This window comes from Salpingoeca rosetta (genome assembly GCF_000188695.1).
Source record: "Salpingoeca rosetta unplaced genomic scaffold supercont1.10, whole genome shotgun sequence".
NCBI classification, from domain to species: Eukaryota; class Choanoflagellata; order Craspedida; family Salpingoecidae; genus Salpingoeca; species Salpingoeca rosetta.
The window spans coordinates 1,714,115-1,741,614 of NW_004754924.1; the positions used below are offsets into that span (position 1 = coordinate 1,714,115).

The following is a 27,500-nucleotide window of genomic DNA, read 5'->3' on the forward strand; positions in this document are numbered from 1 at the left end:
ACACACACAGACACACACACACACACACTCACACTCACACACACACACACACACACCTGATGAATCTGTGCAATAAGTTTTACCCATAAACGACAGCACAAAACAAGACAACTTTTGTGTTTCGTATCGTGCGATGGTTTTGATATATCTTTGTATAAATTTCAGCAATGTGCATGCAGGCAGCAAACGTCGCGGCGCGTTTTGTGGCGACGGCGGTCATTCCCCAGCGACGGCCAGTGCTGGTGGTACCAGTCGCGGAGACACAAGCAATCACCCCACGCAACTGCCCGAGCGAGCTGCAAAGGGACACAGCAACGCCCCACGCTCCGCGCCCACCACACACCACCACGCACAAAGCAACAACGGTGACAGCAACGACGTTCAGCAGCGGCGACGAACCACGCAAGAAAAGCCATCACCCACCCATCCATCCATCCATCCAAGGTTGAGGCATCGAGCCAGCCAGCCAGCGAAGCCAGCCCCGCCAAGCCCAGCCAGCCAAACACGAGCAAATCCAGAGCGATCCCAGCAGCAGCCCGCACGACAAATCGGCGTTGTGACGTGCTTTCTTGCTTGAGCGCCGCCATCTTGTTGGCCTGATCGCCCTGCACCAGCAACAACAACAGCAAGCATTTGAAGAAGAAGAAGAAGAAGTAAGAGCTCAAAGCAGCGGCAGAAGCCACACCGTGGTGTTCTTGTGATGTTCTTGCGGTGGTGTTGTGATGTGAGCGACGGCGTGTTGCGTGCGAAGCAAAGCAACCTTGTTCCCTCCGCACTCCTTGCTTGCCTGCTTGCTCTGTCTGCTGAGCGAGGTGCCTGTTGACATTCACCCTTCTTACCATGCTTATGCAAAGTGCCGCTCATGTTCCATGGCTCTCTGCCAGCAGTCACAATTCTCTCTCCCCAACATACACACTCCTGCGCGCAAATCTCACCTTGCAACCCAACCATCCAACCACCATCCAACCCCAAACAGAGGACACACAAACACAAAGACGCTGCACGATGCCGCGAGAGCACTCGTTGCAGCACCAGCTGCAGGCACAGCAGCACAGCTGGCAGTCTTCACCACCGCCACAACAGCCACAGCGCAGATGCACATGCGCGAGCCGTGCGAGATCAGAAGCAGCAACAGCTGCGGCGGCGACAACCACCCAACACAACCAAACACACAGATCGAGGACGATTGCACGAGCAGCTATCCAGCAACCGTTACAGCACCGACATCACACATCAGCAGCCCAAGCATGTTCAGGAGCCCTAAGGCGGCGAACAACAACAACGTTCCTGCTCGCCGCACTAGCCCTATTCGCTTGCTTCTTCACAGGTTTGTGTGTGTGTGTGTGTGTGTATGTGTGTATGCGTGTGTGTCTGTGTGTGAGTGAGTTTGTGTGTGTGTGTGTGAGTGTGTGTGTGTGTGTGTGTCTGTCTGTCTGTCTATCTGTCTGTCTGTCTGTCTGTCTGTCTGTCTGTCTGTCTGTCTCTCCCTCTCTGTCTCTCTCTCTGTCTCTGTCTGTCTGTCTGTCTGTCTCTGCCTCTGTCTCTCTCTCTCTCTCTGTCTCTGTCTGTCTGTCTGTCTGTCTGTCTCTGCCTCTGTCTCTCCCCCCTTCCCCCTTACCCTCCCTGCTCTGTCTCTTTCCCCCTTCCCGCCTAGCCCTCCCTGCTCTCTCTCCCAACCCCTCGTCTCACACAAGCACACCACACCACACCACGCTACAGCGCTCCCCGTGACTGCGGTGGATATGGACAACACCGTGTATGGGGTGTTGCAACGCAACGCAGAGTACAGCACCTTTGTCTCCCTCATCGAGCGTGTGGGGTTGGACGCGCTCTTGCAATCGTCCGTGCCCCACACCGTCTTTGCCCCAACAAACGCCGCCTTCGACGCCCTCGGTGCGCTGGAGTTTGCACGCATCACCGCCCCAAAATACGAAACTGAGCTCTTCACCATCCTCTCCCGCCACATCATCCTGGACAGCACCATCGCCCTGTCCGGCTCCCTGTCCGTCAAGCGGCGCGCTTCAAACGGCGAGCTTCTCTTCATCTCCGGCAACACAGACGCCGGCTACACCGTGAACAACTCCCCCGTTGTCCTGGAAAACGTGCTCGCCCTCAACGGGTACGCGCACGGCGTGTCCCGCGTGCTCATTGTGGCCGGCCCGCTGCCCGAGCTCCCTCCAACCACCACCACCACCACCACCACCACGACAACAACATCGACAGGTAGCGGGGCCATCGGCTCCACGACCACCACGACCACGGCCGCGAGTGGCGCTGGCTCAGGGTCCTCCACCACCAGCACCTCGCCAGCACCCACTTCCAGCTCCACAACACAGACTGATGGGTCTGGTGCAACGAGCACGAGCACGACCACGACCACAACCACAGCGCCAGCGACATCGTCGGTGACCACAACTACCCCGACGCCCATCACGACGACGACGACCGGGTTTGGAGGCAGCGGCTCTGGTGATGTGGCAGGGAGCATCGCGGACTACCTCATTGCTCGCCCACGGTACTTCTCCGTCTTTGTCACACTCCTCAACGCCACGGACTTGCTTGATGTTCTGGCCAACGTGCCCCTGCTCCCACCGGCGCGCCGTCGCCGAGCCGCGCCAGAGGACCCGACACCACCGCTCACCATTGCAGCGCCCGTCAACTCGGCATTTGATCCCATCAACATCCAGGCCACCTTCTTCTCCAGCAACAACACGGACTTCCTGCGGCGCACGCTGCTCTACCACATGATTGAGGGCGTGTTCACCGTGGAGGAACTGGCCCTGCTCGGCTCCATCCCAACAGCAGCCGGACCCTCCGTCCGCGTCACCACAAACAGCGCCGGCACCACCTTCTATTTCCAGAACACGGGCAAGGTGAAGGCGGAGGTGCTCTCCCCAAACCTGGAGACGGGCAGCGGCGTTGTGCACGTCATTGACCGCGTGCTGCAAATCTCATCGGGGAATGGGCCGGCATGCGTGGTGGACGGCGTTGGAAACCTCATCCCCGGTGGCCCGCTCGGCGTGTGCGAGTGCGGCTTGCAAGACCCGTCCTTCACGGGCAAGCTGAATGCCATGTGGATTGGCAACTACTGCGCCGAGTGCCCGTCAGACTCGTTCTGCGCGCAGCAGCTGTGCGCTCTCAACGCCACCTCGGGCGACTTCCTTCCGTTCATGAGCCAGCTCAGCCTGTGCGAGTGTGTGGATGGCGGCTTCATCAACTTCACGAGCCTCAACCCAACATGGCGGCTCACCGTGTGCCAGGAGTGCCTCGGCCTTCCAACCTGCGCAGCCACCTCATCCACGTCCACGAGCACAAGCACAAGCACATCGACAAGCACATCGACAAGCACATCTACAAGCACATCTACAAGCACGAGCACAACAACATCCACGTCCACGTCTACAAGTACCACCACATCGACGAGTACATCAACAAGTACGTCGACGAGTACATCGACAAGCACAAGCACAAGCACAAGTACAAGTACGTCAACGAGCACCAGCACATCCACGTCCACATCCACATCAACGTCCACGAGCACAAGCACCAGCACGAGCACGAGCACCAGCACGAGCACAACAACATCCACGTCCACGTCTACAAGTACCACCACATCGACGAGTACATCAACAAGTACGTCGACGAGTACATCGACAAGCACAAGCACAAGCACAAGCACAAGCACGAGCACCAGCACCAGCACCAGCACGAGCACCAGCACCAGCACGAGCACAACAACATCCACGTCCACGTCTACAAGTACCACCACATCGACGAGTACATCGACGAGTACGTCGACAAGCACAAGCACAAGCACAAGCACAAGCACCAGTACAAGTACGTCAACGAGCACCAGCACATCCACGTCCACATCCACATCAACGTCCACGAGCACAAGCACAAGCACCAGCACCAGCACCAGCACCAGCACTAGCACTAGCACCAGCACGTCCACATCAACGTCCACGAGCACAAGCACCAGCACCAGCACATCTACATCAACGTCCACGAGTACGAGCACAAGCTCGATGAACACAACCACGGCGCCTCCCCCGCCCATCGACTGCATTGTGACGGGGTGGTTCTGCTTGAGTGTGAGCCCGAGCGGGTATGACCCTGACGTGTGTGGATGCACGCGCGACTGCGGCGGTGGTCTTCGCATCTACCGGCGGTTTGTGCTCCAGGCTCCAGCAAACGGCGGCGCACAGTGCCCCGCACTGCTCATGCAGGAGGCGTGCAACACCCATCCTTGCACAACCACAACCACAACGTTTACATCCACTTCCACCAGCACGTCCACGTCCACGTCAACCTCAACATCGATGTCGACATCGACGTCAACATCATCGTCCACATCCACTTCATCCTCAACATCAACATCCTCAACGAGCACGTTCACAACAACCCCATTCGTGACGACAACCAACGTGTCAAACACCACCACCATTGCCCCGACATCGTCCTTCACCCTCTCGGCTGCGCCCATTATTGGCACAGACGATGACGATGCGACGTGGCTCGTGCTCCTTCCCATCCTGGTGGCCCTGTTCGTGCTCATGTGCATCGTGCTCGGCTGCCCAGTCTTCTTCAGTGCAGGCGCCGTTGCAGCCTTTGCCGGCCCACGAGACGCCGCTGTCGGCAGTGAGTTGACCGCCCTGTGCATGCATGCATGTGCTTGTGTGTGTGCGTGCGTGTGCATGCATGTGCGTGCGTGCGCATTTGCACTTGTTACTGTGGTTCGTGGACGTGTTGAAACTGCTCCATGTCACAAGCTTTCATCATTGCCTGCAAGCAAACGAGAATTGTTCACTCGCCAGCAAACTCATCCATTTGTCTGCCATTGTTGCATCCTTTAGCGGATCCTGTCATGTTCGCCGGAGGATCTGACACGCTGCTGGACGAGGACGAGTGGGAGTACGACACATTCACCGCCGGCTACGACGGCACCGATGGCAGTGGTTCGTGTTTGTGTTTTGTTTTCCTGTAGCATGTCATCTTTTGGATGCAGTGTGTGGAAAGAGGAGGGGGTGTGAAGGGGTTGAGGGTTGAGGGGGTTGAGTGCACTGTCATTTGTCGTTGTCGCTGTCGTTGTCGCTGTCGTTGTCGCTGTCGTTGTCGCTGTTGTTGTGATCGTGTACAAGGGCCGCGTGGCCGCCGTGAGCGCGCAGCAATGATAGCTCACGAACAAGCACTGGTTTATGGATTTTTTTCCGAGTAGGTGTGATGATGAACAACGCCACCTACGGCACGGGTCCACCCCGTGGCACCGTCGTCACCAATCCCGTGTACGCCTCCATTCCACCTCGTGGTGTCATGGTCAACAACGCCGCGTACGGCGAGCCTCGCGACGTGAGTACACCGCAGCGCGCGCGTGTGTGCACGTGTATGTGTGTGCACGTGTGTGCGTATGTGAGAGTTGGGACAAGGATTGCTCTTGAAGAAGTGTTGTGTTCTGCACGTTATGCAGTTCCTCGCGCCACCACATCCTCATCACATCCCCCATCCTCACACCTTCACTCACTCGCTCACTTACTTCCTTACACCTTCGCCCTATCACCCACCCACTCGCCCGCTCACTGGCTTTCCTGTCGCTCCATGCTTCGTTGTGCACACAGGGCACGTGGAGTTCCCTCGCCTCAGATGTTACGCCACCAGAGTGGCACGAGTGATCCCACACAGCCTGCGCTGCTTATTCATTATCTTCTGCTCCTGTCATGTATGTTGTCTGTTGCTGATGTGACACGTGTTTGGCTCCTGTTTCAATCTTTTGTTTCCCAACGATCACAGCAGCTTGCTTGCTTGGCTCATGTACATACAACCAAGCGCGCTCGCGTGTCTGCCTGCACGTAGCAAGCGGACTTCTCTTCCCTCGCCTTCACAGTTGCTCCCACCCTTCTTCTGTACTCTTTGCTGTAGATACACACACACACACACACACACACACACACACACACACACACCGGCTGACCAGTTTTGTTTTGTTCCTCTGCGCAATTGGTTGGAAGTGGTGTGTGTCTCATGCGTTGCTGGGCTCATTTGCTTGTGCAGTCTCACTTCAACCCATTGCCACGCAGCACAACAGCCGTGAGGGCTGTTACATTACAACATTGTTACAATGCGCCCCATCGCTTCCGTTGAATGGTGGACAAGCGTGATGATCATTGATGAATCATGCATGGCGAGTACCAGTCAAAAAAAGGGATATGTGTGCGGGCCACAAGCAAATCAGACAAACACAGACAGACAGACAGACAGACACACACACACACAGACACACGCACACACACACACACACAGAGATCAGTACACAACCATATCAAAAGCTATTGTCCTAGTCAAGATGAGAAAAAGTGTGCGACCCAATCTTGTCTGTGGCAACGAAAGCGAGACCAATGAATCAAAACACAGGTGTTGAGTGCAGCGAGAGAAGACACACATGAAGAGCAACAAAGGCACTGAATGAATGGGGCAGTATCACGACAAATGGTGGGAAATGGGGCGTGGGGAGCAGAATCGGTATGAAACAGCAATATGGTGTTGGGGGAGGTAATGTAACAACTGTACATGCACAACCTACTGAGAGGATGCATGCATGCCTAACTAACTCACTGATGAATACACTGCAGTACAAGGGAGAAGCGAAAGCTACGAGGTCACACAAGGGAACAAACAAAAGGAAAGGAAAGCGAGGGGGGGGGGGTCAAGGCAAGGGCGAAGAAAAGAAAGGGTCGATGCTTGGTTGGAAGTCATCCTTCGCACCTGTGGCAGCAGCACGACACGGTCACACGAAACACATGGGCGAAAGTAAGGTGAAGCGGAATACGCGCGGGCGTGGAGTGCACGCGCGTACAGATATGATACTACAGACTGTTGAAGGGTCTCAGAGAGAAGATTAGAAGAAATGGGTTCCACAAGCAGCCAGATGTGGTTCAACACATGTTTGAAACACACTGCCACTGTCAACAGCTTTATTTGAGCCAGGCAACCACGCATTTGCAGTTGCCTCATCATCGACCCTCAAAACACACACACACACACACACACACACACACACACACACACACACACACACACACACACACACATTCACACCTGGCTGTGTCATGAAGAGTTGCGATGGCCGTTGCTGTTGCTGCTGGCGGTGAAGACGGGATGGGTGCCAATGACTGCAGATCGCACCACGTCGCCCGACTTTGCCTTCGATATCACCCGTGGTGCCGTCGCTGCTGTCTTGAGCGGCGACGAGCGCGATGCTGCGCTGGATCTGCCGGTGCCGGTGCCCACACCCGCAGCAGCAGGTGCTGGTGGCGCCGCTGAGGTCGTCCCAGCAGACGGGGAACGAGGCGTGGTGTTGGCGTGTGCACCATTGTTCACGCCATTGTTTACGCCATTGCCTTGTGTGTTGCTCGCGTCATTGTTGGTGCCGTTGTTGCTGTGGGAGATGAGAGGACGCTTTGCCGGTGGCTGTCCGTCCCCCGATACTCTCATACGCTGCCTTGACGATGAAGATGATGACGATGACGATGATGGTGGTGTAGTGTGCGGCTGCTTGCGGTGCTGGCTATCGCCGTTTTGCGTGCTGTTGGTGGTGGTAGCGGCGGCGGTGCGTGAAGATGGGCTGTTGGACAATGAGGATGACGACGTGCCGTGGCTGACCGAGACAGGAAGCGACATCTCATCGGAATCATCTTCATCTCCGTCATCGTGTCCGTTCGCCGCCCGCCCTTCGCCACGCAGCGGCAGTACCGCGGAGGGCGCAGGTGCTGGGTACGCCAACGAAGACGACGGCGACGACGACGGCGATGATGACGAGGCGTGGGCGCGTGTAGCGTTGTGTCCATTTGGTTTTGATGTTGCGACGTCTTTGGAGTGCTGCTCGTTGTGAACGGTGGATGGTGGCTCTGGCGTGGCTGAGGAAGCATGTTCCTGCTGCGGGCGTTGTTGTTGTTGTTGTTGTTGTTGCTGGTGCTGCTGCTGCTGCTGCTGCTGCTGCTGCTGCTGCTGCTGCTGCTGCTGTTGTTGTTGTTGTTGTTGGTGCTGCTGCTGCTGCTGCTGCTGCTGCTGCTGCTGTTGTTGTTGTTGTTGGTGGTGGTGGTGCTGCTGCTGTTGTTGTTGCTGCTGCTTCTTCTTGGTTGCTGTTCGTTCCTTCCTGCGAAGGGCGAGTTTCCACATGCTCCACGTCGTCACGTGTTCCCGTGCGCTCACACGCGACGCCTCCTGCGTACATGTGCATGTATTCGTGTGTGCATGTGTGTATCGTATCGTAAGTGGCCTGTCTGCTCGCAGGGCATGCAGCTGTAGCGCCCCCCTCTCTTCCGTTCCCCGCACTCCCACTATCATTCCTCCCTCTCCCTTTTCGTACCGGCAGTGTGGCCAAGAATTCCTGCCAGCGGTGTTGCAGCTGCTCCTCAGCTGTCATCGAGACACCATCGCAGGAATGACAAGTGAGAATCAAGAAATGCGAAACCACAATGAGAATGCAGACATCCAAACGCATGCAGATTGCATAGACATGCTGGAAGGTAAACATACTTGGGTCAGGGGTTGGCGCGTTCGCAGTCGCAACGGTAGCCGCCTCCTCCTTCTCCTGCTGCTGCTGCTGCTGCTGCTGCTGCTGCTGCTGTTGTTGGTGGTGATGGTGGTGTTGTTGTTGTTGTTGTTGTTGTTGTTGTTGTTGTTGTTGTTGTTGTTGTTGTTGTTGTTGTTGTTGTTGTTGTTGTTGTTGTTGTTGTTGTTGTTGTTGTTGTTGTTGTTGTTGTTGTTGTTGTTGTGTTTGCTGTTGCTGTCGTTGTGTTTGCTGTTGCTGTTGTTGTTTCGTTGTGTTTGGCGGCGCCTGGCGGATTTGCATGACCAGTCTGCCCACGAGTTGCGCATCAGGTGCGTGAGTGGTGCAATCTGAGCACGCGGAAACCGCAAAGATGCGAGCAAGGCACACACACAGACACACACACACACACTTGCGCAGTTGTCAAGGAACCTGTTGATTGCTGCAACGTCGCGGTGTGCGACGGCCTCGCCCAACGCAGCCACGTCCACCTATGATGCAGCACCACACAGACACAGACAGACAGACACACAGACAGACACACAGACACACAACACGCATCATCATCATCATCAGCAACAATATGAACACGGTCGCATCACCACAGGTGGTCCTCATCACGAAAGTGATTATCATCACCATCACCATCACCACTGCGCACCTGTGGGGCAGCAGCCGAGATGATTCGTTGCACAGATAACGCCAGCTTGCGCGCTTTCTTCGCGTCTTCTTTCAACCGCGCCAACCAGGCAGATTTTCCTGTTCGGGGGAAGGAGGAGGGGGGGGGGCAACAGCAGAGAGGGAAGCAATGTCAGTGGAGACGAAAATGGTGGATATGGCTGTGTTCTTGCGTATGAGTGCGTGTGCGTCAGCGTGTGCGTCAGCGTGTGTGTGTGTGTGTGTGTGTGTGTGTGTGTGTGTCAAATGCGCAAAACAGGCAAGGCATCGCGATCACCATCATGACCGTGAGTGCTGCGTACGTTCGAGGACGGCGATTTGTGCCTCAACACGAGACCGCGCCCGCAGCCACTGCAAACACGAGAGAGAGAGAGAGAGAGAGAGAGAGAGAGAGAGAGAGAGAGAGAGAGAGAGAGAGAGAGAGAGTGTGTGTGTGTGTGTGTGTGTGTGAGTGATAACAAGAACAAGAACAAGAACAAGAACAAGAACAAGAACAAGAGCACCAGTGCCACTACCACCACCAACATGATCACCACCGTCACGGATGTCGGCACCTGCTCGTGATCGATGACGGCAGCAACGGCGAGGTCGAGGCAGTCGGACACATCCACGGCGCTGTTTGTCAGCTGCGACGTTTGCTGCTCACGCGGCACGTGGAGGCGAGATGGGGGAGAAGAAGTGAAGTGTGAGGTGGGTTCAGCAACGACGGTGTGCAGAGGCACAATAACAACGGTATAGAAGGCACGCAGACGCAGACAGATGGACACACAGACACACAGACACACAGACAGATGGACACACAGACGCACACGCACGACCACACACACCCACCCACACCCACGACCACACCCACACGACCACGACCACGGCAAGCGTACCTGTTTCTCCTTGAGTGCGAGTGTGTCTGCGATTGCGGTCTGCAGCTGCTTGCGTCGCTCCAGCAGCTCTGCCCGCCGCCGCGCCAGTGCACGCGTGCCCCGAGACGACGACTGAAGGGGCGGCAACCAATGATGAGGACGATGTTGATGTTGATGTTGACGGTGATGGTGATGATGATGATGTGAGCATGTGTAGGGCGATGTGTGTGTACTCGTGCGGAGCGTGATGGACAATTATGAAAAATTATGAAACTGCACAGAGCAGTCATGACAGAGTGTCAAGACACCAAAACAGCCACAAGCGAAACGCACGACACAGCACAACACAACGCATGCCACGACAGCACCTGTGCAGCGTCCTTGCGCAAGGCGATGAGCTGGGGAAGATAGCTGTCCACGAACCCGGCGACGGTGGCCGCAAGCTCCTGTTCAGAAACGCCGCCCTGTGGGCCCGGTCATCGTGGTGCAGGAGTGCCAGAGGAGGAGGAGGAGGTGGTGGTGCAGGGGTGCCCGAGGAGGAGGTGGTGGTGGTGGAGGAGGAGGAGGTGGTGGTGGGTGCACATGCAAATGGGTGAGGGAGAAAGCACATGAGCAGACAGAGAGAAACGGTCATACATGAGCAGACAGACAGACAGATACACACACACACAGGCAGACAGGCAGATACACACAGACACATACAGACACCCAAAAGCGCTGTGTTCACCTTCTTGCGCTTGCGAGAGCCTCTGCCTCGACGAGTGGGCGTCCCATCATCATTATCATCATCATCATCGTCATCATCATCGTCATCGTCGCCATCACCACTATCCTTCTTGCTGGTGTTTTCTGACACGAGCACAGGCTTCATCTTGTTTTCCGCAGAGAAGAAGAGCTCAAGCTTGCTGTTGTGGCGATGCGCACGGCAGAACGCGTGAGACAACAGGTGGGGTAGTATATGGGTGGTTTCACGTCTACAAGTGGATACACACACGCAAAATCACACAAACAAACAAAATCTCTCTCTCTCTCTCTCACACACATATACGCACACACACACAAACACACACATACGCACACACACACATACGCACACACACACACACAAACACACACACACATACACACACACACACACACAGATACAGGCACGGCACAGATCATGCAGCGACCTTCTGTCGACGGTTTGGATGTAGTAGTCAAAGGGCCCCGACGTCCACGAGACGCCCTCGCCAGAACACGTGATCTTCTCAACCTTCAGGATCGAGCCCAGATTCGACCTGCAGACGTGGTGGTGATGGTGATGATGATGGTGATGATGGGTGGAGGAGGAGGTGGTGGTGATGGTGGTGGCGTTGGAAGGAAGCAGAAGGTGCATGTGGCGTGCGATACGATATGTGCCTTGTGTGTGTGTATGCCTTACAGGGTCCTGTGCGTGATGGAGAAGTCGAGTGGGGAGAAGTTAAGAGAGGAGACGATACGGCAGCCCTCTTTGCACTCGCCGAAAATGTCCTTCAGTTGTTGATTCAACTGAATACAAAGAGCAACACAGTGTGAGTGCACGTACCAGCAGGAACATGCCATGTGGTCAAAGGACAACGCAGCTAGAGAGAGAGAGAGACGCACACACACACACACACACACACACACACACACACACACACACACACACACACACACACACACACACACACACACACACACACACACACACACCCACGCACCCATACGCAGCCTTCCTCCCCCCCAAAAAACGCCGCACCTTTGTTCCAAAAGCAAAGTTGTTGACGAAGATGACATCGGCGTTCTTAATTTTGTCCCGCAGCGCCGGGTCGAGGAAGTCGTTCTGTGTGAGTGTGAACGGGCCGTGCCTCTTGCCAAACCACCGCATGAGCCGTTCAAAGTGGTGCTCCATCAGCTGCAAGGCATGTACGCAGAGGGGACAGGAGTTGATGGGGACAAGACACAAGTGTGCAATGTACATGTGATCGGGTGAATGGGTCGTGAGCGTGAACAAGAAGCGGAGTTGCAGGTGGACACACGCAGGCGCATGAACACACACACACACACACACAGACACACACATGCACACACAAACACACACACACAGACACAGGCAGACAGACAGACATACGCAGACACCACATACGCAGAGAGAGAGAGACACACACACACGCAGACACACGCAGACACACAGACAGACAGACAGACAGACATGATGTGTCTATGAGCTGCACCTTTGCGTATTCCGCGGGGATGTCTTGTTTCTCGACACCAAACGCCTCTTTGCACATCGCCTCCCCCGCCACCTGCAGCACAACCTGGCCAACACCTGGACCAGCGGACACGGGCGCCGTCATTGCATACAGTAACATGTGCTTTGGTGAGATGAATGGCACAAGGCAAGAGTAAACAAAACACACACACACAGAAAGAAGCAGACAAGCATACACACACACACACACAGAAAGATGCAGACAAGCATACACACAGAAAGATGCAGACAAGCATACACACACACACACAGAAAGATGCAGACAAGCATACACACACACACAGACAGACAGACAGACAGACAGACAGACACAGGACATCATCGCCGCACCGCTGCCGAGGTCAATGAATGTGTGCTCGGGCTTGATGGGCACCTTGGCCACAATCTCGGAAATCATGTTAAACGAGAATTCGCCGTACACCTCCTCAGTCCAGCCCTTGTACTTGTTGAGCCGGCCAGGGTCCGTCACAGACCGGTTGTACACCTGTACACACACACACACACACACACACACACACACACACACACACACACACACACACACACACACACACACACATACACACACACACATGTGAGCGAAGGATGGGCCTAAAGGCAGCAGTGGCAATGTGTTAAACTGTTTTGTGAAGGCAAACGGGTGTTTGTGGGGAGGGGCAAAAGAACGGCAGCCCAACGTGCCATTGTCATGATGTGATGCATCATCTCCGTGGTCGCGCGTGTGTTCGGGCCGTCCCCCTGCCAGCACCAAGAAGGGAGGATTTGGGGATGGTGGTGGTGGTGGTGAGGAGGAGGAGGAGGTGTGGCTGTGACAGGATGCAACGCCTTTGAGTAAATACAAGCAAGGATACGAACACACACACATACACACATGTACACATACAGATACCACATACAGATACACACACATGCACGTACACACACACACACACACACACACACACACAGCCGCGAAGGTACGCGTGCACCTTGAAGTGGGCGCGAATTTCGCCGATGCAGGAGTTGTACGCTTCAACGACACGAACAATCGACGCAAAGCTGCCAAGAGGCATCAGCGTGGCACGCGGTGGATATGAGCCAACACAGTCAACAGCGCCAAGCAGTTGCCAGCACCAATGAAGTAATCAGGCGGGCAGCTAGCCAGTGGACAGCGAACGTTTCGCACTGTGTGCACAAACGTCACGACACGACACACCAGTTGCCCCTTCCTCACAAACGTACTCTGCGGTGTTGACTGCATTCATCAGTGCAAAGAAGCGCGCAGTTGTCGCGTGCGCATTGACCTCCGTATCGCTGAGTACCAGTCTGGCGGGCACGACAGTGCAGTCGCAATCATGTTGAGCGGGTGTATGTGAGGTGTCGGTGTTGATGGCGATGTAAGTGTGTGTGTGAGCATGCATGCATGCGTGCTTGTGTGTGTGTGAGCATGCATGCATACTTGTGTGTATGTGAACACGCGAGTGAGCAAGTATGTGTGCGTGTGTATGTGTGCAAGTGTGGAGATGGGCAAGTGACCGTGTGTGCGTACACGTGTCGCCAACCTCATCGTCTCAAGTGCTTCAAGAAGTGGATCAAATCCCGTCGACTGCAGTGACAAACAGTATGTGGCAGTGAGCAGTGATGTGCGATTGGCGATTGGGTTGCATGCACACACACACAGACACACAGACACACACACAGACACAGACACACACATATACGCAGACACACACACAGACACAGACACACACACACACACATACGCAGACACAACACGGCGTCGACTCACGGAGATGGTGGGCGGCCACTGGTAGAAGAGCGGCTCCTGCCCGGCGACGGGGCTGTTGAGCGCCACGTGCGGCCGGGTCAGGTCAACCGGTGGCATCAAATCTGGCGCATCAAACCACTCCGCCGTCAGGCCCTTGTTGGAGTGGAACGGTGCTGCGCGCCACTCCTGCCCCGGCGGCGGGAGCGGCGTCTCGTGCGCGCTGCTGAATCGCGAGTGCGGGCGGGAGTGCGTCCGTGACTGTGGACCCGACAAGCCAGCAGCACGCGGCGTGCCGGGTCTGCTCGGGTTCTGGCTCACTTGCAACGACCGCGGTAGTGCTGACAGGGGTGCAAACTGCGATGCAATGCCTGAATCCTGCTGATGAGACTGTTGCTGGGTTGGGTTTGCGTCTGCCGGTGTACTTCCACTGTCAGCGCCACCGGCATCGTCACCAGTCGATCGTCGGCGCCGCCGCCGCTGCTGCTGCTGCTGCTGTGGTTGACTGGGGCCCCTGTCAGTGGTGGGAACGGCTGCCGCGTTGTTATTGTTGCTGGCGTTGGTGTTGGTGTTGTTGGTGTCGTTGCCGTTGGAGTTGCTGGGCGCGGTTGGGGCTGTCATGGTCTGTGAACGTTGGGAGGATCCCGACGAGCCATCAGCAGCGCGGGAATCCATGCTGGCTGAGGCAGCAGCAGCACAAGTCACCGGCGTACGTTCTCTGCACACCACGCAAGCACGCGAAAGAAGAGCAGGAGCAAACGTTGCCACGGCGTGATGAGACAGCATGCCAGTGATATACCCGCCAAGCAAGCAAGAGTTAGTGTGCTCGGACGAGTCCCCACACAACACAACGCATGCGTGTGTTCATGTAACTTCTTTGCCAATCAACCACACACACGTGCACACGTGCACACATATGTGTGTGCATGACACTGGATGCATGCAAGCAGTGAGACGAATCCATCTCTCCATACGTTTGCGATGCCGTTGAGCGTCGGTGATTGGTGATGGATGCACCTGTGTTCAGCGCCAACCAAAGCCGCGTGTTGCTGTTGTTGCCTCACTCAGGTCTTCTCTTGCGCGATCAACAGGAGGGAGGGAAGAGGCACGCGTTTGCAAATTGCGGAGTTGGCGGGAAGCGCAATTGGCAAATTGGAACTACATATTGCGACGATGGTGGTGATGATGACGAGTGCGCTCATTCTCCCATCATCACCACAAACAAAAGCACAAGCGCACACAAGACCTCCACACACAACACACACACACATACAAACACACGCACACAAACGCTCACAAAGACACACACAGACGCACACACACACACACACAGCCATGACGGCGCTTGGTGTGGGTGAGATGAAGGTGTTTGATGAAGCAGGGGAGGAGCACACGATGGCGGAGCTGTGCGACAACCGCAAGGCCATTGTTGTGTTTGTGCGGCACTTCTTGTGATTCTACTGCAAATACTACATTGAGGACCTGGCCAAGGTGCCGCAAGACCACCTCGGCAACGTGGCTGTCGTGGTCATCGGCTGCGCACCGCACCGCTTCATCGCGCCCTTCAAGAAGGAGACAAACTTCCCCTTTGAGCTCTACTCCGACCCAGACCGCAACGTGTACAAGTCCCTGGGCCTGAAGCACGCGCACGCGTCGGCATCTAAGAGCGAGCACATGCGCTCCTCTGTCGTCATGGGCCTGCTCCAGTCCACCTGGCGTGGCCTGAAGAGCATGCGCATGCAGGGTGATGTCAAGCAGCAGGGCGGCGCGTTTGTGGTGGATCAGAAGAAGCTCATCTTCTCCCACCAGGACAAGTCCCCAGATGACCATTGCCCCATCAACACCCTCCTCACAAAGGCCGGCTTGGAGACCTTCTTCTAGCCATGTGTGGCGGACAATTGCGCGCCGTCTTCGCTTCCGTATGGCTATAGCCGTTGTTGTACCTGAATTGTTGGTTGTCACGTCGTATCAGCTGTCACATCACAACATTACAGCGGTTCGGACAGCACGACGGGATGCGTTGTCTTCTCCTTGCTTGTTGCTTGTTTCCTGTTGTTGTCAGCTCAATTCCCAGTGTCAACTGTCTCCATTTTTTTTTTGTTTTTCGCTGTGCCGAGCCTGCGTTGTGTCACATTCTTGCGCAGCAAGTCCAGTCTGAGCATGCACACCAAGTATGCGCGCGACTGCGTTGTGATGGCCCTGCTGGGAAACTCGTCTGCGCACGAGACCACGGGTGCCTGATGTTGGGACTGGTGTGGTTGGCGGTGTGAAAACCAGGTCCTCAAACCAACCACGTCACCTCCCATTGCAGTTGTGAGCAAATGCATGAGTGTGTGTGTGTGTGTGTGACTTTGGATTGTCTTTGTGTCGCACACTCGCTTTCTTGCTTGGAGTCGATCCATTTGTTGTTGACGTGGTGACATGCTGCCATGTTCAATGTGTATACAACTGTGATCAAACACAATTCGCGACACAACAACAACAGATGCCGGAAAGAAACTTTCCCCAAAATGAGGGGCACAACTCAGGCTCAGAATCATGCGAAGAAATGGGTTCACGCAAAGGCATGGTTCATTCACACACATCCACACACACACACACACACACACATATCACAGACACACATACACACACACACACACACACACACACAGACACGCACACACGACCCCTCTCTGCCGCTACGACGACTCTGAGGGCCTGCTGGTGCGAACAGTGGGCAGCGGGGCCTTTGTTGATGACGCAGCCGTGGTGGCGCGCGTTGCACTGGCCGCTGTAGTCGCACGTGTCGACACCCGCCCATCGCCTTCGTCAGGGTCAGCCTGCATACTTGCTGTCGGAGACGGTGCCTTGTCGCGGTTGTCTGTCGCTGCAGTTGCTGTTGTGGCGCTCGTCGTTGGTCGCGTGCTCGTCACATCGCTGCCACTGCCACTGCTTGACTGTTGCTGCTGCTGTTCCTCTGTGTCGTTGGCGTTGTTGCTGTTCTCCTGTGCCGCCGCCTCTTCTGCCTGCTTCTGTGTCTGGGCGTGTGTGTGTGTGTGTGTGTGTGTGTGTGTGTGTGTGTGTGTGTGTGTGTGTGTGTGATGAAATTTGGCAATGGAGAGAATGCGTCAGAAAGGACAATTAGACAACGTGATGGAAGGCTGAGCGCGCGCGCGTTTGCATGTGTGCGTTTGCGCGGCCTCAAAGTTTCGCTTTTCAAGATGTAGACATGACAACACGTGCGTGTTTCCAGTGCCTGTGGTGCACATGCGAGCTCACCTTCAAGTGAATTGAATACACGTGCAAGTTGCCCGCTGTATCGCCAACCTGCATGCAGTCAAACAGCAACCAGTAGCAAGCAAACAACACAAGAAGAGCACACACACACACACGCATCAACCAAACAGAAAGGGGTAAGCGAGACACGAGTGTTTGCGGCGGCATGACAACATGCACACGTCAACATCTCAAGCCGCACGTGTGCAGTGTGTGTATGTGTGCGTGTGTGTGCGTGTGTGTGTGTGTGTGTACGCACCACGAGGTATTCGCGCTGCGGGTTGAAGAGAACACAGGAGAGCTGTGCACCCTTGTGCGGCTGGCACGAGAAGACGGGGTCTTGCTCGAGATCCGCCAAGTTCCACAGGAACAGCTTGTCGTCACTGCGGTCGCATACAGTCACAGCGATGGTGGTCGTGAGCAAGGGTGAGCAAGGGTGAGCAAGGGTGAGCAAGGTTGAGCGAAGCGGAACGGGAGCAACACAAGCGGGAAAGCAGGGTTAAGGAACCCGCTCGCAAGACATGAGAGACGCACAACACACAGCACACACCACATAGCACACGTCCGCACATCCACAACAGCGACACCCTTCCCCTGCCTGCCCTGGTTCGTGTTGCACGACCTGATGGATGCGAGGACATCACGACGGTGATGGGACCAGCACGCGTCACGAACAGCGCTGGTGGTGCACTGCAGCGTCTGCACGACGTTGCCGGAGTCGCCGTCCCACAGCTTGAGCGACCAGTCCGCGGAGCAGCTGAGGAGGCGGGTGGTGTCGACGGGGCTGTACTGTAGACGGTACACGCTGGCGGTGTGGCCGAAGAAGCTCTCAAGATACGTGTCCGAGTACGACGTGGAGCACTTGTGGATGTTGCCGTCCTCCGTGCCAACCAGATACCTGAGAGTGTTGTGTGTGTGTGTGTGCATGGAGGTGTGTGCGGGTGTAAGAATGTGGAATCAGAGGGGACAACGGATGTTTTCTCTGGGCCACTGCTAGGAACGAAGCCGAATCACACACACACACACACACACACACACACACACATACACACACACACACACACACACAATCAAACAGACAGCGACAGAGCATGCGACGTACAGGCTTGCATCTGTTGGGGAGAATGCCATGGACATAACGCCTGCCTGGCGCGCAATAAACGCTGTCTTGCTGTTGCCGTGGTGCGCTTTGCTGCACAGCGAACGCGGGATGGTGTTCGTAAGGGAGATTGTTAGGCGAATGTGATGGCCAAACTGTAAAGACAAAGAGAGCTTTGTACACTTGCACTCATGCAAGCGAATGAAACGAAACGAACAAGCCTACAAACCGACAAGCCACACGAGCCAACACGAACGTTAATTCGCACCTCTGCGATGCGACACGCTTGACTTTGACGAGGGCAGACGAGTCGAGGCCCTTGTGCAGGTGCCACTGCAGCACGAGCCCATCCGACGATCCAGACACGAGCATCTCCTCCCGGTCGTCGGCGCCCTGCTTGCCGACGAGCGACACAAACTGGATGTCCCACACGGCGTGCGTGTGCTTGCTTGCCGTGTCATTGGGCCTGTGAGTGGGTGAGTGGGTGGGTGGGTGAGTGAGCGAGTGAGTGAGTGAGTGAGTGAGTGAGTGAGTGAGTGAGTGCGTGTGTGTGTGTGTGTGAGTGTGTGTGCGTGTGCGTGCGTGCGTGCGTGCGTGTGCGTGTGCGTATGTGCGTGCGTGCGTGTGCCATGGTGAGCATGGGCGGTTCGACATCAGCACCACGCGAGACATACTGCAACCGTCGCCACCCACGTTGTGTCGAGGAGGGGCTCTGGCTGGTCCTTGTAGACGTCGTAGATGGCGATGGTGCCGGACGCCATACCGACCGCCAGCATCTGCGGGTGTTCGCGAGAGAAGTCGACAGCCATGACGGTGGAGGGGGTGGTGTAGATGCGGTGGGGGTACTGCGGCTGCTTGATGCTCCAGCAGCACAGCATGCCGGGCTCGTCAGGGGACGGCAGCGCCGTTCTCCCATACCCGACGGCGACAATGTCCTGATGACGAGAGGAGTGGTGGTGATGAGTGGTGATGAGTGGTGATGTCAGACACAGACACAGACACAGACACAGACAGACACACACACGCTGTACAAGTGAGCAAGTCAAGCAAGTCCAGCACCATGTACCACCACCTCCATCCCACTTCCCCTTACCGGGTTGGCCTTGTTCCACGCGCAGCACGTGACGACCATGTTCTTTGTTGTGTCACACGCATATGTCCATGCGTGGCGCAGCGGCGAGCGACTGGACGGATCGTCCGTGAGTCCAAAGACGTCGTCCTGCTTGATGAGCGCCTGCTGCGGTGCGAATGTGTCGTGCTCAATCAACCGCTCCAGCAGCTGCAGATGCCGCTTCACGCTCACACTCTCCTTCGCCCTGCGTGATTGGTGTGTGTTGTGTGCGTCGTGCGTGCGTGCGTATGCGGATGCGTTGTGGTGTGTGGACGTGTCGGGGAGAGGTTGTGTGTTGATGTGGTGGTGGGTGGGGTGTCAGTGCTGTGCAAGTGTTCCCATCATCTCGTGTTCATTGTGTGCGCGTATGTGTCTGTGGTGTGCAGGAGTGCCAATGTGTCCACACGCATTGAAGAAATGCGTGCAAGCGCGGCACTTACTTTTCCCACTGTTCCTCTGGCGCCGCTACCGTCTCCTCTTCCTCCTCAACAACTTCCGACACGCCAAAGCCCTGCAGTCGAGAATCATGGCGTGGTGGGGGGGGGGATGAGGGGACGGTCAGAGCGTTAAGGGTGATGGTGAACGGGAGAGCGGTGCAATGATGCAGAAGCTTAGAGGCAGAGGCAAGGTATGCACAACCAGAGCACAAGCAAACGCGGTGACCACATCTCCACGGAGTCATGCAGCGACACAAACAAGCAAGCAGCTAAAGGAGCAACGCACAAACGAACGAATAGAAAGACAGACAGACAGACAGACACAGACACACACACACAGACACAGACACACATACAGCATCCCCTGCCATAAATCAACGGTCAAGCAACCAAACAACAGAAACAACAACACGAGCCAGCAGACAGGAGGAAGACAACTCACGAGCGGGATGTGGTGCTGCTTGAGAAGGGTGCGTGGATCCTGCAATGCAATCACGGGGCCTTTCTCCCGCGCAATCACCTTCGATGCCATGTTCGCAAACGAGTTCTTGCCTCGCACCTGTTGGGCGCAGACGTGTGCGCGCGAGTGTGTGTGTTTCGTGTTAGCGTGCTTCATGTGAGTGCGTGCTTCATGTGTGTGCGTGCTTCATGCTACATCATGCGCCTTGTCCACTCACGCCTCCGCACCCACGCGAGCACCGCAACCCCGCCCCCCCCACACACACACGTCGCAACACCTTTGAGCGGAGTTTCGTGAGGGCGTCGAAGCAGTCGTGGATGTCGGCAATGGAGACCTGGCAGTCTGCACTCGCAACCGACCGTGGCGCTGTTTGCATGGCCTGGGTTTGAAGCCGCCGTGGTAGTGGTTGTGGTGGTGGTGGTGATAACAACGTGAGCGCGACGACAAGGATGACATATGTGTGTTGCCAGCGCATGAGGGCGTGTGGGTGGGTGGGTGCACGTGTGTGTGTATGAGTACGTTCATGCGCAAGAGTGTGCATGCGTGTGCACATGTGTGGCACCTGCTCCTTCTGCAGGAAGACGGTGGTCTGTGTAAAGCGGTCGGTGAAGTCGTCGGGGATGGTCTGCTTCTTCTCAAGCAGCGCCTGACCAGCGCAGACAATCGCGATTGGGGTGTTGGGGGAGGGGGGGGGAAGGTGGGTTGAGGGAGGCTGAGGATTGGAAAGCAATGATCACAATCGACACAGGCACAGACACAGGTATACACACACAGATATATGTGTATACACACACCCACACAGATATACACGCACACACGCACACACGCACACACAGCAGCGGCACCGACCTCATATGCGTCGTTTTCCTTCTTGATCTCCTCGTGCACGGCCTCATCGTCATCGGGGATCCACGTCGGCGGCACGTCCAGCAGCGATATCGTGTCTGTCTCCTCCAATTTGATGTACACCTGATACCACCACACGTGCCGCGCACGTCAGCGCACGCGCGGGGTCATGTGTGTGTGTGTGTGTGTGTGTGTGTGTGTGTGTGTGTGTGTGTGTGTGTGTGTGTGTGTGTGTGTGTGTGTGTGTGTGTGTGTGGATTGTGTACATGCAGGCATTTCGAAACGTGTCGGGCAAAGGGTCAACCACTGGGCATCGTAACATGACCACTGCTGATCTCCGCCCTCTGTTCTGCTCCTCCACTGTGCTCCCTCAAGCGAACATCCACCTCCACACCTTCCACACACAACCCCACCACCACTATCACCACCACCACACGCCTCCGCATCGCACATACCATCTTGTTAAGGTCGGCATCGGTGAGCTCCTCCTCCTCCTCCTTGGGCATGGCCACGTCTGCTGGCTGGATGATTGTGTCGTCAATCTCGTCAACGTCAAAGGCGCTCTCCCGCCGCTGGCTTGAGTCTGACGTCGTTGAGCGCGTGCTCGCGCCCATGTACGAGAAGTGCGGCAGGCTCATGGCCATCGAGCCCTCCGCACTGCTCATCATGCGCGACCCCCTTTGGGTGGTGGCGTGTTGGCGGCGTGTTGGTGTCATGATGACGCAGGGGTGAGGAACGAAAAGATAAGAGGTACAAAGAACGGGAGGTGGCGGAACTGGCACAACACACGGAACAGGATGCACACAGTGACAAACGTCCACTTGCATACACACACACAAAGCATGTACAGACACACACACACACATGTACAGACACACAAGCATGTACAGACACAGACACATACACACACACATGCACAGACGCACACACACACATACACAAGCATGTACAGACGCACGTACCAAGACATCTCCTTTGGCATGGCCATGGTGTCCATGAAGTTTGTGCGTTCGACCCTCACATCCTCGATGGTTTTGCGGCGATGCGGCTCAAGCAAGCTGCGCGGCGTGACATCGTGACCACTCTCGTCCAAGTACTGCAGAGCGTGCTTGTCCTTGCGTGTGTTGTTTGAGCTCGTGCCACGCGAATATCCTCTGCTTCCCTTGCGACCAAACGCACTGCAAGCAACAAGGTGTTTGCAAACACCGCACATCAGCAAGAGTATGGGTGACGATTGAAGAGGAAGGAAGAAACAAGAAGAAGGGAAGCCGAAGAGGAAGGAGGGAGGGAGGGGGAAATAGAGACGAAGATCGAAGCAGTGGCACGAAGGGCAGACACAGCGACTCACGAAGTGTTGCGACTGGATGCAGACGATCCATTGGAGCTGGCACCAAGACAAGACCAAACAGCAAGCAACAACAATGAGAAACAACGCTGTTGATGCAGTGCAGCCAAAGACACACGCACACACACACACTTTCACTCACTCACACGCTCACACACACACGCTCACACACACTCACACTTTCACTCACTCACACACACACTCACTCACTCTCACACACACATATCACACCTGTGTGGATGCATCGTGAGTCGTTGCGGCTGCTGTTCACCGTTCACTCTCTACTGTGTGTGTTCTTTCGCCTGTGTCTCTTGGCAACCAGTGAGTGCAAAAACCAGAGATCATCAGTTCAAATCCCTTCATTGCCAATCACGATACTGTAACCTTTTTTTAGCGGGCCAAATTTTCAGCCCCACACCACAAGCCAAACAACGCCAAACAACGCCCCTCCCACCCACCACGCTCTCCACACAACACAACACACAACCCTGCACAACCCAGCACCAACGAGCCAAGCATCCGCCAACAAACGTCGGGTTGGTGTATGCAACTGGCACGTCCTACATTTCAACGTAGGCGCACCAAGTCAGGGAGAGGGGTTGATCACGCTCGCCAAAGTGAAGCAAACGAAAAGAGAAGAGGAAAGGCGGAGTAGAAGAGCGAGTGCGGCGAACGTGTTGACAGCAAGTGGCGAAGAACACAGGACCTTGGCATTGGCAGCGCCATCTGCGCCCGTCCTATTTGAGAACCTGTCCATTCCGTCGAGAGTCGTGCTGCTCGTTCCCAACACGCACACAACCAGCCATGGGACAGGGGCACAGCTCTCCTCACCAAAGGAGGTGTGTGTGTGTGTGTGCACTCGGGTGTCTTTCGTCTCCTAATGTGATCACCTCTGGAAGTGCGCTTGTTTGTCTGTCCACACGTTCACTCTCACACGTGCACCCCCACACACCCTCACGCGCCAAATGCACATGACTACCAATGCCACCGCCACCACCACCAATGCCACCGTTTGTGATCACTTCAACTACTGAGCAGGAAAGGGAAGGCTGATCTGTCCACGGCCATGATGGACATTGGGGCCGTCACGGACGAGTCTGTTCCAGTCGACGACTATGTTGACGAGCAAGTGAGTGGGCTGTTGCACCCGCTTGTGTGTGTGTGTGTGTGTGTCGTGCAGTCTTGCGTGCTCCTGCATGGTTTGCACGTGTGCTCTTGCATTCGTGTTGTTGTGGTTTGTGTGTCCTGCTTCTTGTGGATGGTGTAGTTGACTGCCAACTCACCCCACCCCACATTGTGTGCGTGCGCTGTACTTGTCAGTTTGCGGATGAGATTCGCAAGCAGCGCAAGGAGGCGCTCGATCAAGGCAATGTGACACTGCGCGGTGGACTGCCACTCGGCTTTGAGACCGACAGGGTAAGCGTGCCCCAAACCATAGAGGGTGCAACCCACCTGTGCATGATGCACCACGCGTGATGCAAAGCCAACACACACACACACACACACACACACACACACACACACACACACACACACACACACACACACACACACCCATACACACGTACACACATGCATACACACATGCACACCTGAGTAAACAGAGCTTGCTCCTTTTCCATCAACGGCTTCACTCACCCTTCACACATCCACTCATCTCCTCCATCCTCTTTATCCGCCCGCTGGTGTTCGCAGCCGCAGAGCCTGCACGAGGAAGCGGGGGATCTGGAGAGTTATGTGGCGCAGCTGGAGGCATCTGGCGACAGCAACCGCCACTCCTCCATCAGTCGCTTCGACGCGTCTCGTCTCGGCTTCCAGAGCATGCCCTCCGTTCCAGAGAACAGCGAATTCGACTTTGATGGTGCGTATGCGAGTGTATGCGAGTGTATGTGATGGCTTCTGTGATAGTGTGTGTGTGTGTGTGACAGAGGGTGTGTGTGTAATAGTGATAGTGTGTGTGATAGAGGGTGTGTGTGTGTGATAGAGGGTGTGTGTGTGTGTGAATAAGTGTGTGTGTGTGAATAAGTGTGTGTGTGTGTAATAGTCATCGTGTGTGTGTGTGTAATAGTCATCGTGTGTGTGTGTGATAGTGGACAATGTGCGAGGATTTTGTTCGGTCGCCTTCTTGTTCATCGCTCTCATTCGGTGCTGTTTTACACCCCCTCCTACACCCCCTTCGCCGCAGAGACACGCAAGTTCCACTACGACGTGAACGAGCGATTGTGGTTCGCTGTTGAGCACCTCGCCAGCTTCTCCGTCCCTTCAAAGTCGCAGCCGCCAACCGCACACCACGGGCTCGACCGTGTCAAGGTTGGTTGATGCTCGTGTCGGGATTGTGAGGGACAGGGGGTGGGGGTGGGGAAGGGAGTGAGTTGGTGTTGCAACGCTGCAGCGCTGCTCACAGGCATGCGCGCGAGATTCAACACGCATGTGCACACACTCATCCAAATTAATACAATTGCAACAAAGCTCCAAACACACTACACACAACGCGCGCACACACACACTACACACAACACACACATATATACACACACAACACACACACATACACGCACACACACACACACACACCAACTCAACTATGCTCCAATTTTCGTTGTTGTCTTTCTCCTTCAAGGAAAAAGGCAACTTCTGGACAAAAGCGGAGGAGCTGCGTGTGACGTCAACACACGTGGAGGTCCGTGATGGTATGGGCGGACACGAGAGCAAGTCGTTTCGCCTGGAGGACATTCTCAGCGTCAAGGCGTTTTACGGCGACGACGACTTTGGCGATTGCATCGTGTTTGTGACGCGCCATGACAAGGTGTACGCCGTGCACGTGTACCAGTGCAACGAGACGCACATGAAGCAGGAGGACAGCAACGGGCGGCTAGCCACCAAGACGGCAGCCACAGACCTGCAGGCACGCGCGCTCTCACGTGCACTGGAGGAGAAAATTGCACCCCTGCGTGGTGCGGGGGCAGCCAGCATGCAGCGGCGCGGCGACAAGGCCGACAAGCGCTTCTTCAGCTCGCACAACGCGCAGGCTGTTGCACTTGAGGGCAGCGTCTCGCCCGAGGACCTCACACACACGCAGCGGCTGCTTGGCATTACAGAGACGGTGCTGTCACTCGTGCGCGGGCTGTTGCGCGACATTGAGGCGTTTGCCGCGCAGTGCACGCAGCAGGACGACAAGCCCGGGCACGATGACTACTGCGATGTGTACTACCAGGTGCGGGCCGTCGTGTCGCTGATTGCCATGCCAGACTACACGGCGGAGGAGGCCGAGGAGCAGGCGGAGGACATCATGCACCGGCTCTGCGCGCTGCTCAAGAAGATTGTGCGCTCGCAGAAATCGTTTGATCTTGTGCGCACCATTCGCATGCCCGGACTCACGGAGGCAGGCCTCTCGGTACGCTCCCAGCTGCACGAGCGAATGAACGAGCGAATGAACGAACCAACGAACGAACGAATGAATGCATGAATGAATGAATGCGTGATTGCCGCCTGCTGTTGTCATGGGTGTCTGCTGCGTTGTTGATGTCACTGCACCGTGTTCTCGCTCTTCACGCACTCTTACATGGCTGCTGTTGATGTTGTCGTGGTTTGCGCTTGATAGTTGGTGCAGAACACGCTGAATGACAAGGACCTCCAGTTCTGGCGAACGCTGCAGACGCACTGGAATGTCAGCGTTGATGAGCAGGACGCCTTCAAACGATACACACCCACGTACAAGACAAAGTAAGTCGTGGGCTCGTTGGCGTGTATGGCTGAGGAGGGTTTCATCTCAACATCACGCACGCATGTGTCCACGAAGATACTCTCATGCACACACACACACACACACACACACACACACACACACACACACACGCGCGCGCGCGCGCGCTCTCTCTCTCTTATTCACACACAAACACACACACACACAAACACACACACACTTATACACACACACGCGACACACTCCCGAACACACACACGAACACACGCACGCACATAAAACACCGCCTTCCTCACCGCCTTCCCCATCACCACGCATCGTCAGGGACCCGAATGCGGCTGCATCGGAGGAGGGCGCCAGCAACTTTGGCTTTGATGACGACGTGCACGAGAGCGTGAGTGTTGCCGGGGCAGCGCGCCCTCGGCTGAGCACAGCGAGCACCGCCATCATGGTCGACAACGACGATGGCGACGATGACGACGCCGCCGTGGAAGCGGAGGAGGCGAGGGACGTGCTTGGACTGCCACCACCGATTCCAGATCGCCCGTCGTCAACAGAACTTGGCCTGCCACCGGCACCGCCACCGCCACCTCCATCGCTCACGCCGGAGGCACAGGCAGGGCTTCCACCCGCACCACCGCCGCCACAGCTCGCGCTAGGACCAGCACCGCCGCCGCCGCCACCAGCAGCGAGTGTACTGAAGAGGCCGTCACTGGCGCAGCTTCCCTCTGTTGCCGAGCGCTCGCGGCGGTTTGACCAGTCTGCAGCGCAGCCCGCACAGTTCAACGGTACGCAAAGGAGGAGGAAGTAGGCGGGGGGGGGACTTTGTGTGTTGATGTGAACGAATGTGGGTGGGTGTATATCCTCTGCGTGTGCATGTGTGTGTGCGTGTGTACGATATTGTCTCAACGCTTGCCATTCTGCATGCAGCTCTCCCCAGTTTCACACCACACTACTACTACCACCACCACCACCACCCCCATGTGGCAGGCATCCCACCGCCCCCGAGCGCCCCGGCACCTACGCGGCTGCAGGCGGCACGGGCGAGCCTGACGGGCACACAGGACATGCCGCCACGACCACAGGGGCCGGCACCACGCCCGCCACCACCGGCTGCAAGCGACTTCTACGTGCACTCGCTG

The 27,500-nt window shown here is 56.1% G+C and overlaps 5 protein-coding genes across 5 annotated transcripts in view; 3 read left to right on the forward strand and 2 right to left on the reverse strand.

Annotated features, from left to right (window-relative positions):
* Window positions 1–167: 167 nt before the first annotated feature.
* On the forward strand, window positions 168–5,669 carry PTSG_04670 (uncharacterized protein; the record flags this gene model as incomplete). The annotated part of the gene is made up of 9 exons (XM_004994703.1): window positions 168–365; window positions 579–653; window positions 996–1,283; window positions 1,695–3,262; window positions 3,289–3,837; window positions 3,893–4,641; window positions 4,857–4,955; window positions 5,216–5,349; window positions 5,616–5,669. The coding sequence occupies 9 exons, from the start codon at window positions 168–170 to the stop codon at window positions 5,667–5,669; spliced, it is 3,714 nt and encodes a 1,237-aa protein (XP_004994760.1).
* A 1,432-nt stretch (window positions 5,670–7,101) lies between these two features.
* PTSG_04671 (uncharacterized protein) lies at window positions 7,102–15,248 on the reverse strand (the record flags this gene model as incomplete). Its single annotated transcript, XM_004994704.1, has 20 exons — window positions 15,074–15,248; window positions 14,124–14,817; window positions 13,897–13,940; window positions 13,577–13,660; window positions 13,324–13,393; window positions 13,037–13,093; window positions 12,686–12,839; window positions 12,318–12,412; window positions 11,843–11,998; window positions 11,504–11,610; window positions 11,253–11,360; window positions 10,808–10,985; window positions 10,449–10,544; window positions 10,102–10,212; window positions 9,778–9,861; window positions 9,526–9,574; window positions 9,207–9,304; window positions 8,533–8,620; window positions 8,363–8,412; window positions 7,102–8,217 (listed from the first exon to the last, which is right to left on the reverse strand). Exons 2-20 carry the CDS (start codon window positions 14,772–14,774, stop codon window positions 7,102–7,104), a joined length of 3,396 nt encoding a protein of 1,131 aa, XP_004994761.1. The 5' UTR covers window positions 14,775–14,817; window positions 15,074–15,248.
* A 186-nt stretch (window positions 15,249–15,434) lies between these two features.
* On the forward strand, window positions 15,435–15,980 carry PTSG_04672 (uncharacterized protein; the record flags this gene model as incomplete). Its single annotated transcript, XM_004994705.1, has 2 exons — window positions 15,435–15,536; window positions 15,579–15,980. The coding sequence occupies 2 exons, from the start codon at window positions 15,435–15,437 to the stop codon at window positions 15,978–15,980; spliced, it is 504 nt and encodes a 167-aa protein (XP_004994762.1).
* Window positions 15,981–16,780: 800 nt separating this feature from the next.
* Window positions 16,781–22,900, reverse strand: PTSG_04673 (uncharacterized protein; the record flags this gene model as incomplete). Its single annotated transcript, XM_004994706.1, has 17 exons — window positions 16,781–17,119; window positions 17,361–17,408; window positions 17,617–17,740; window positions 17,980–18,255; window positions 18,460–18,549; window positions 18,725–18,922; window positions 19,150–19,391; window positions 19,550–19,772; window positions 20,008–20,078; window positions 20,447–20,563; window positions 20,742–20,843; window positions 21,027–21,110; window positions 21,314–21,433; window positions 21,766–21,988; window positions 22,273–22,488; window positions 22,659–22,694; window positions 22,887–22,900. 17 exons carry the CDS (start codon window positions 22,898–22,900, stop codon window positions 16,781–16,783), a joined length of 2,523 nt encoding a protein of 840 aa, XP_004994763.1.
* Window positions 22,901–23,054: 154 nt separating this feature from the next.
* The window catches only part of PTSG_04674 (uncharacterized protein), an 8,591-nt gene continuing 4,145 nt past the window's right edge, over window positions 23,055–27,500 (forward strand). The window contains exons 1-9 of the mRNA XM_004994707.1: window positions 23,055–23,494; window positions 23,694–23,784; window positions 23,976–24,071; window positions 24,351–24,516; window positions 24,841–24,965; window positions 25,276–26,049; window positions 26,257–26,378; window positions 26,683–27,146; window positions 27,349–27,500. The exon at window positions 27,349–27,500 is cut by the window's right edge and continues 624 nt beyond it. Of these exons, the coding sequence (XP_004994764.1) occupies window positions 23,460–23,494; window positions 23,694–23,784; window positions 23,976–24,071; window positions 24,351–24,516; window positions 24,841–24,965; window positions 25,276–26,049; window positions 26,257–26,378; window positions 26,683–27,146; window positions 27,349–27,500 (2,025 nt within the window). The 5' untranslated portion in view covers window positions 23,055–23,459. The remainder of the gene's footprint in view (window positions 23,495–23,693; window positions 23,785–23,975; window positions 24,072–24,350; window positions 24,517–24,840; window positions 24,966–25,275; window positions 26,050–26,256; window positions 26,379–26,682; window positions 27,147–27,348) is intronic.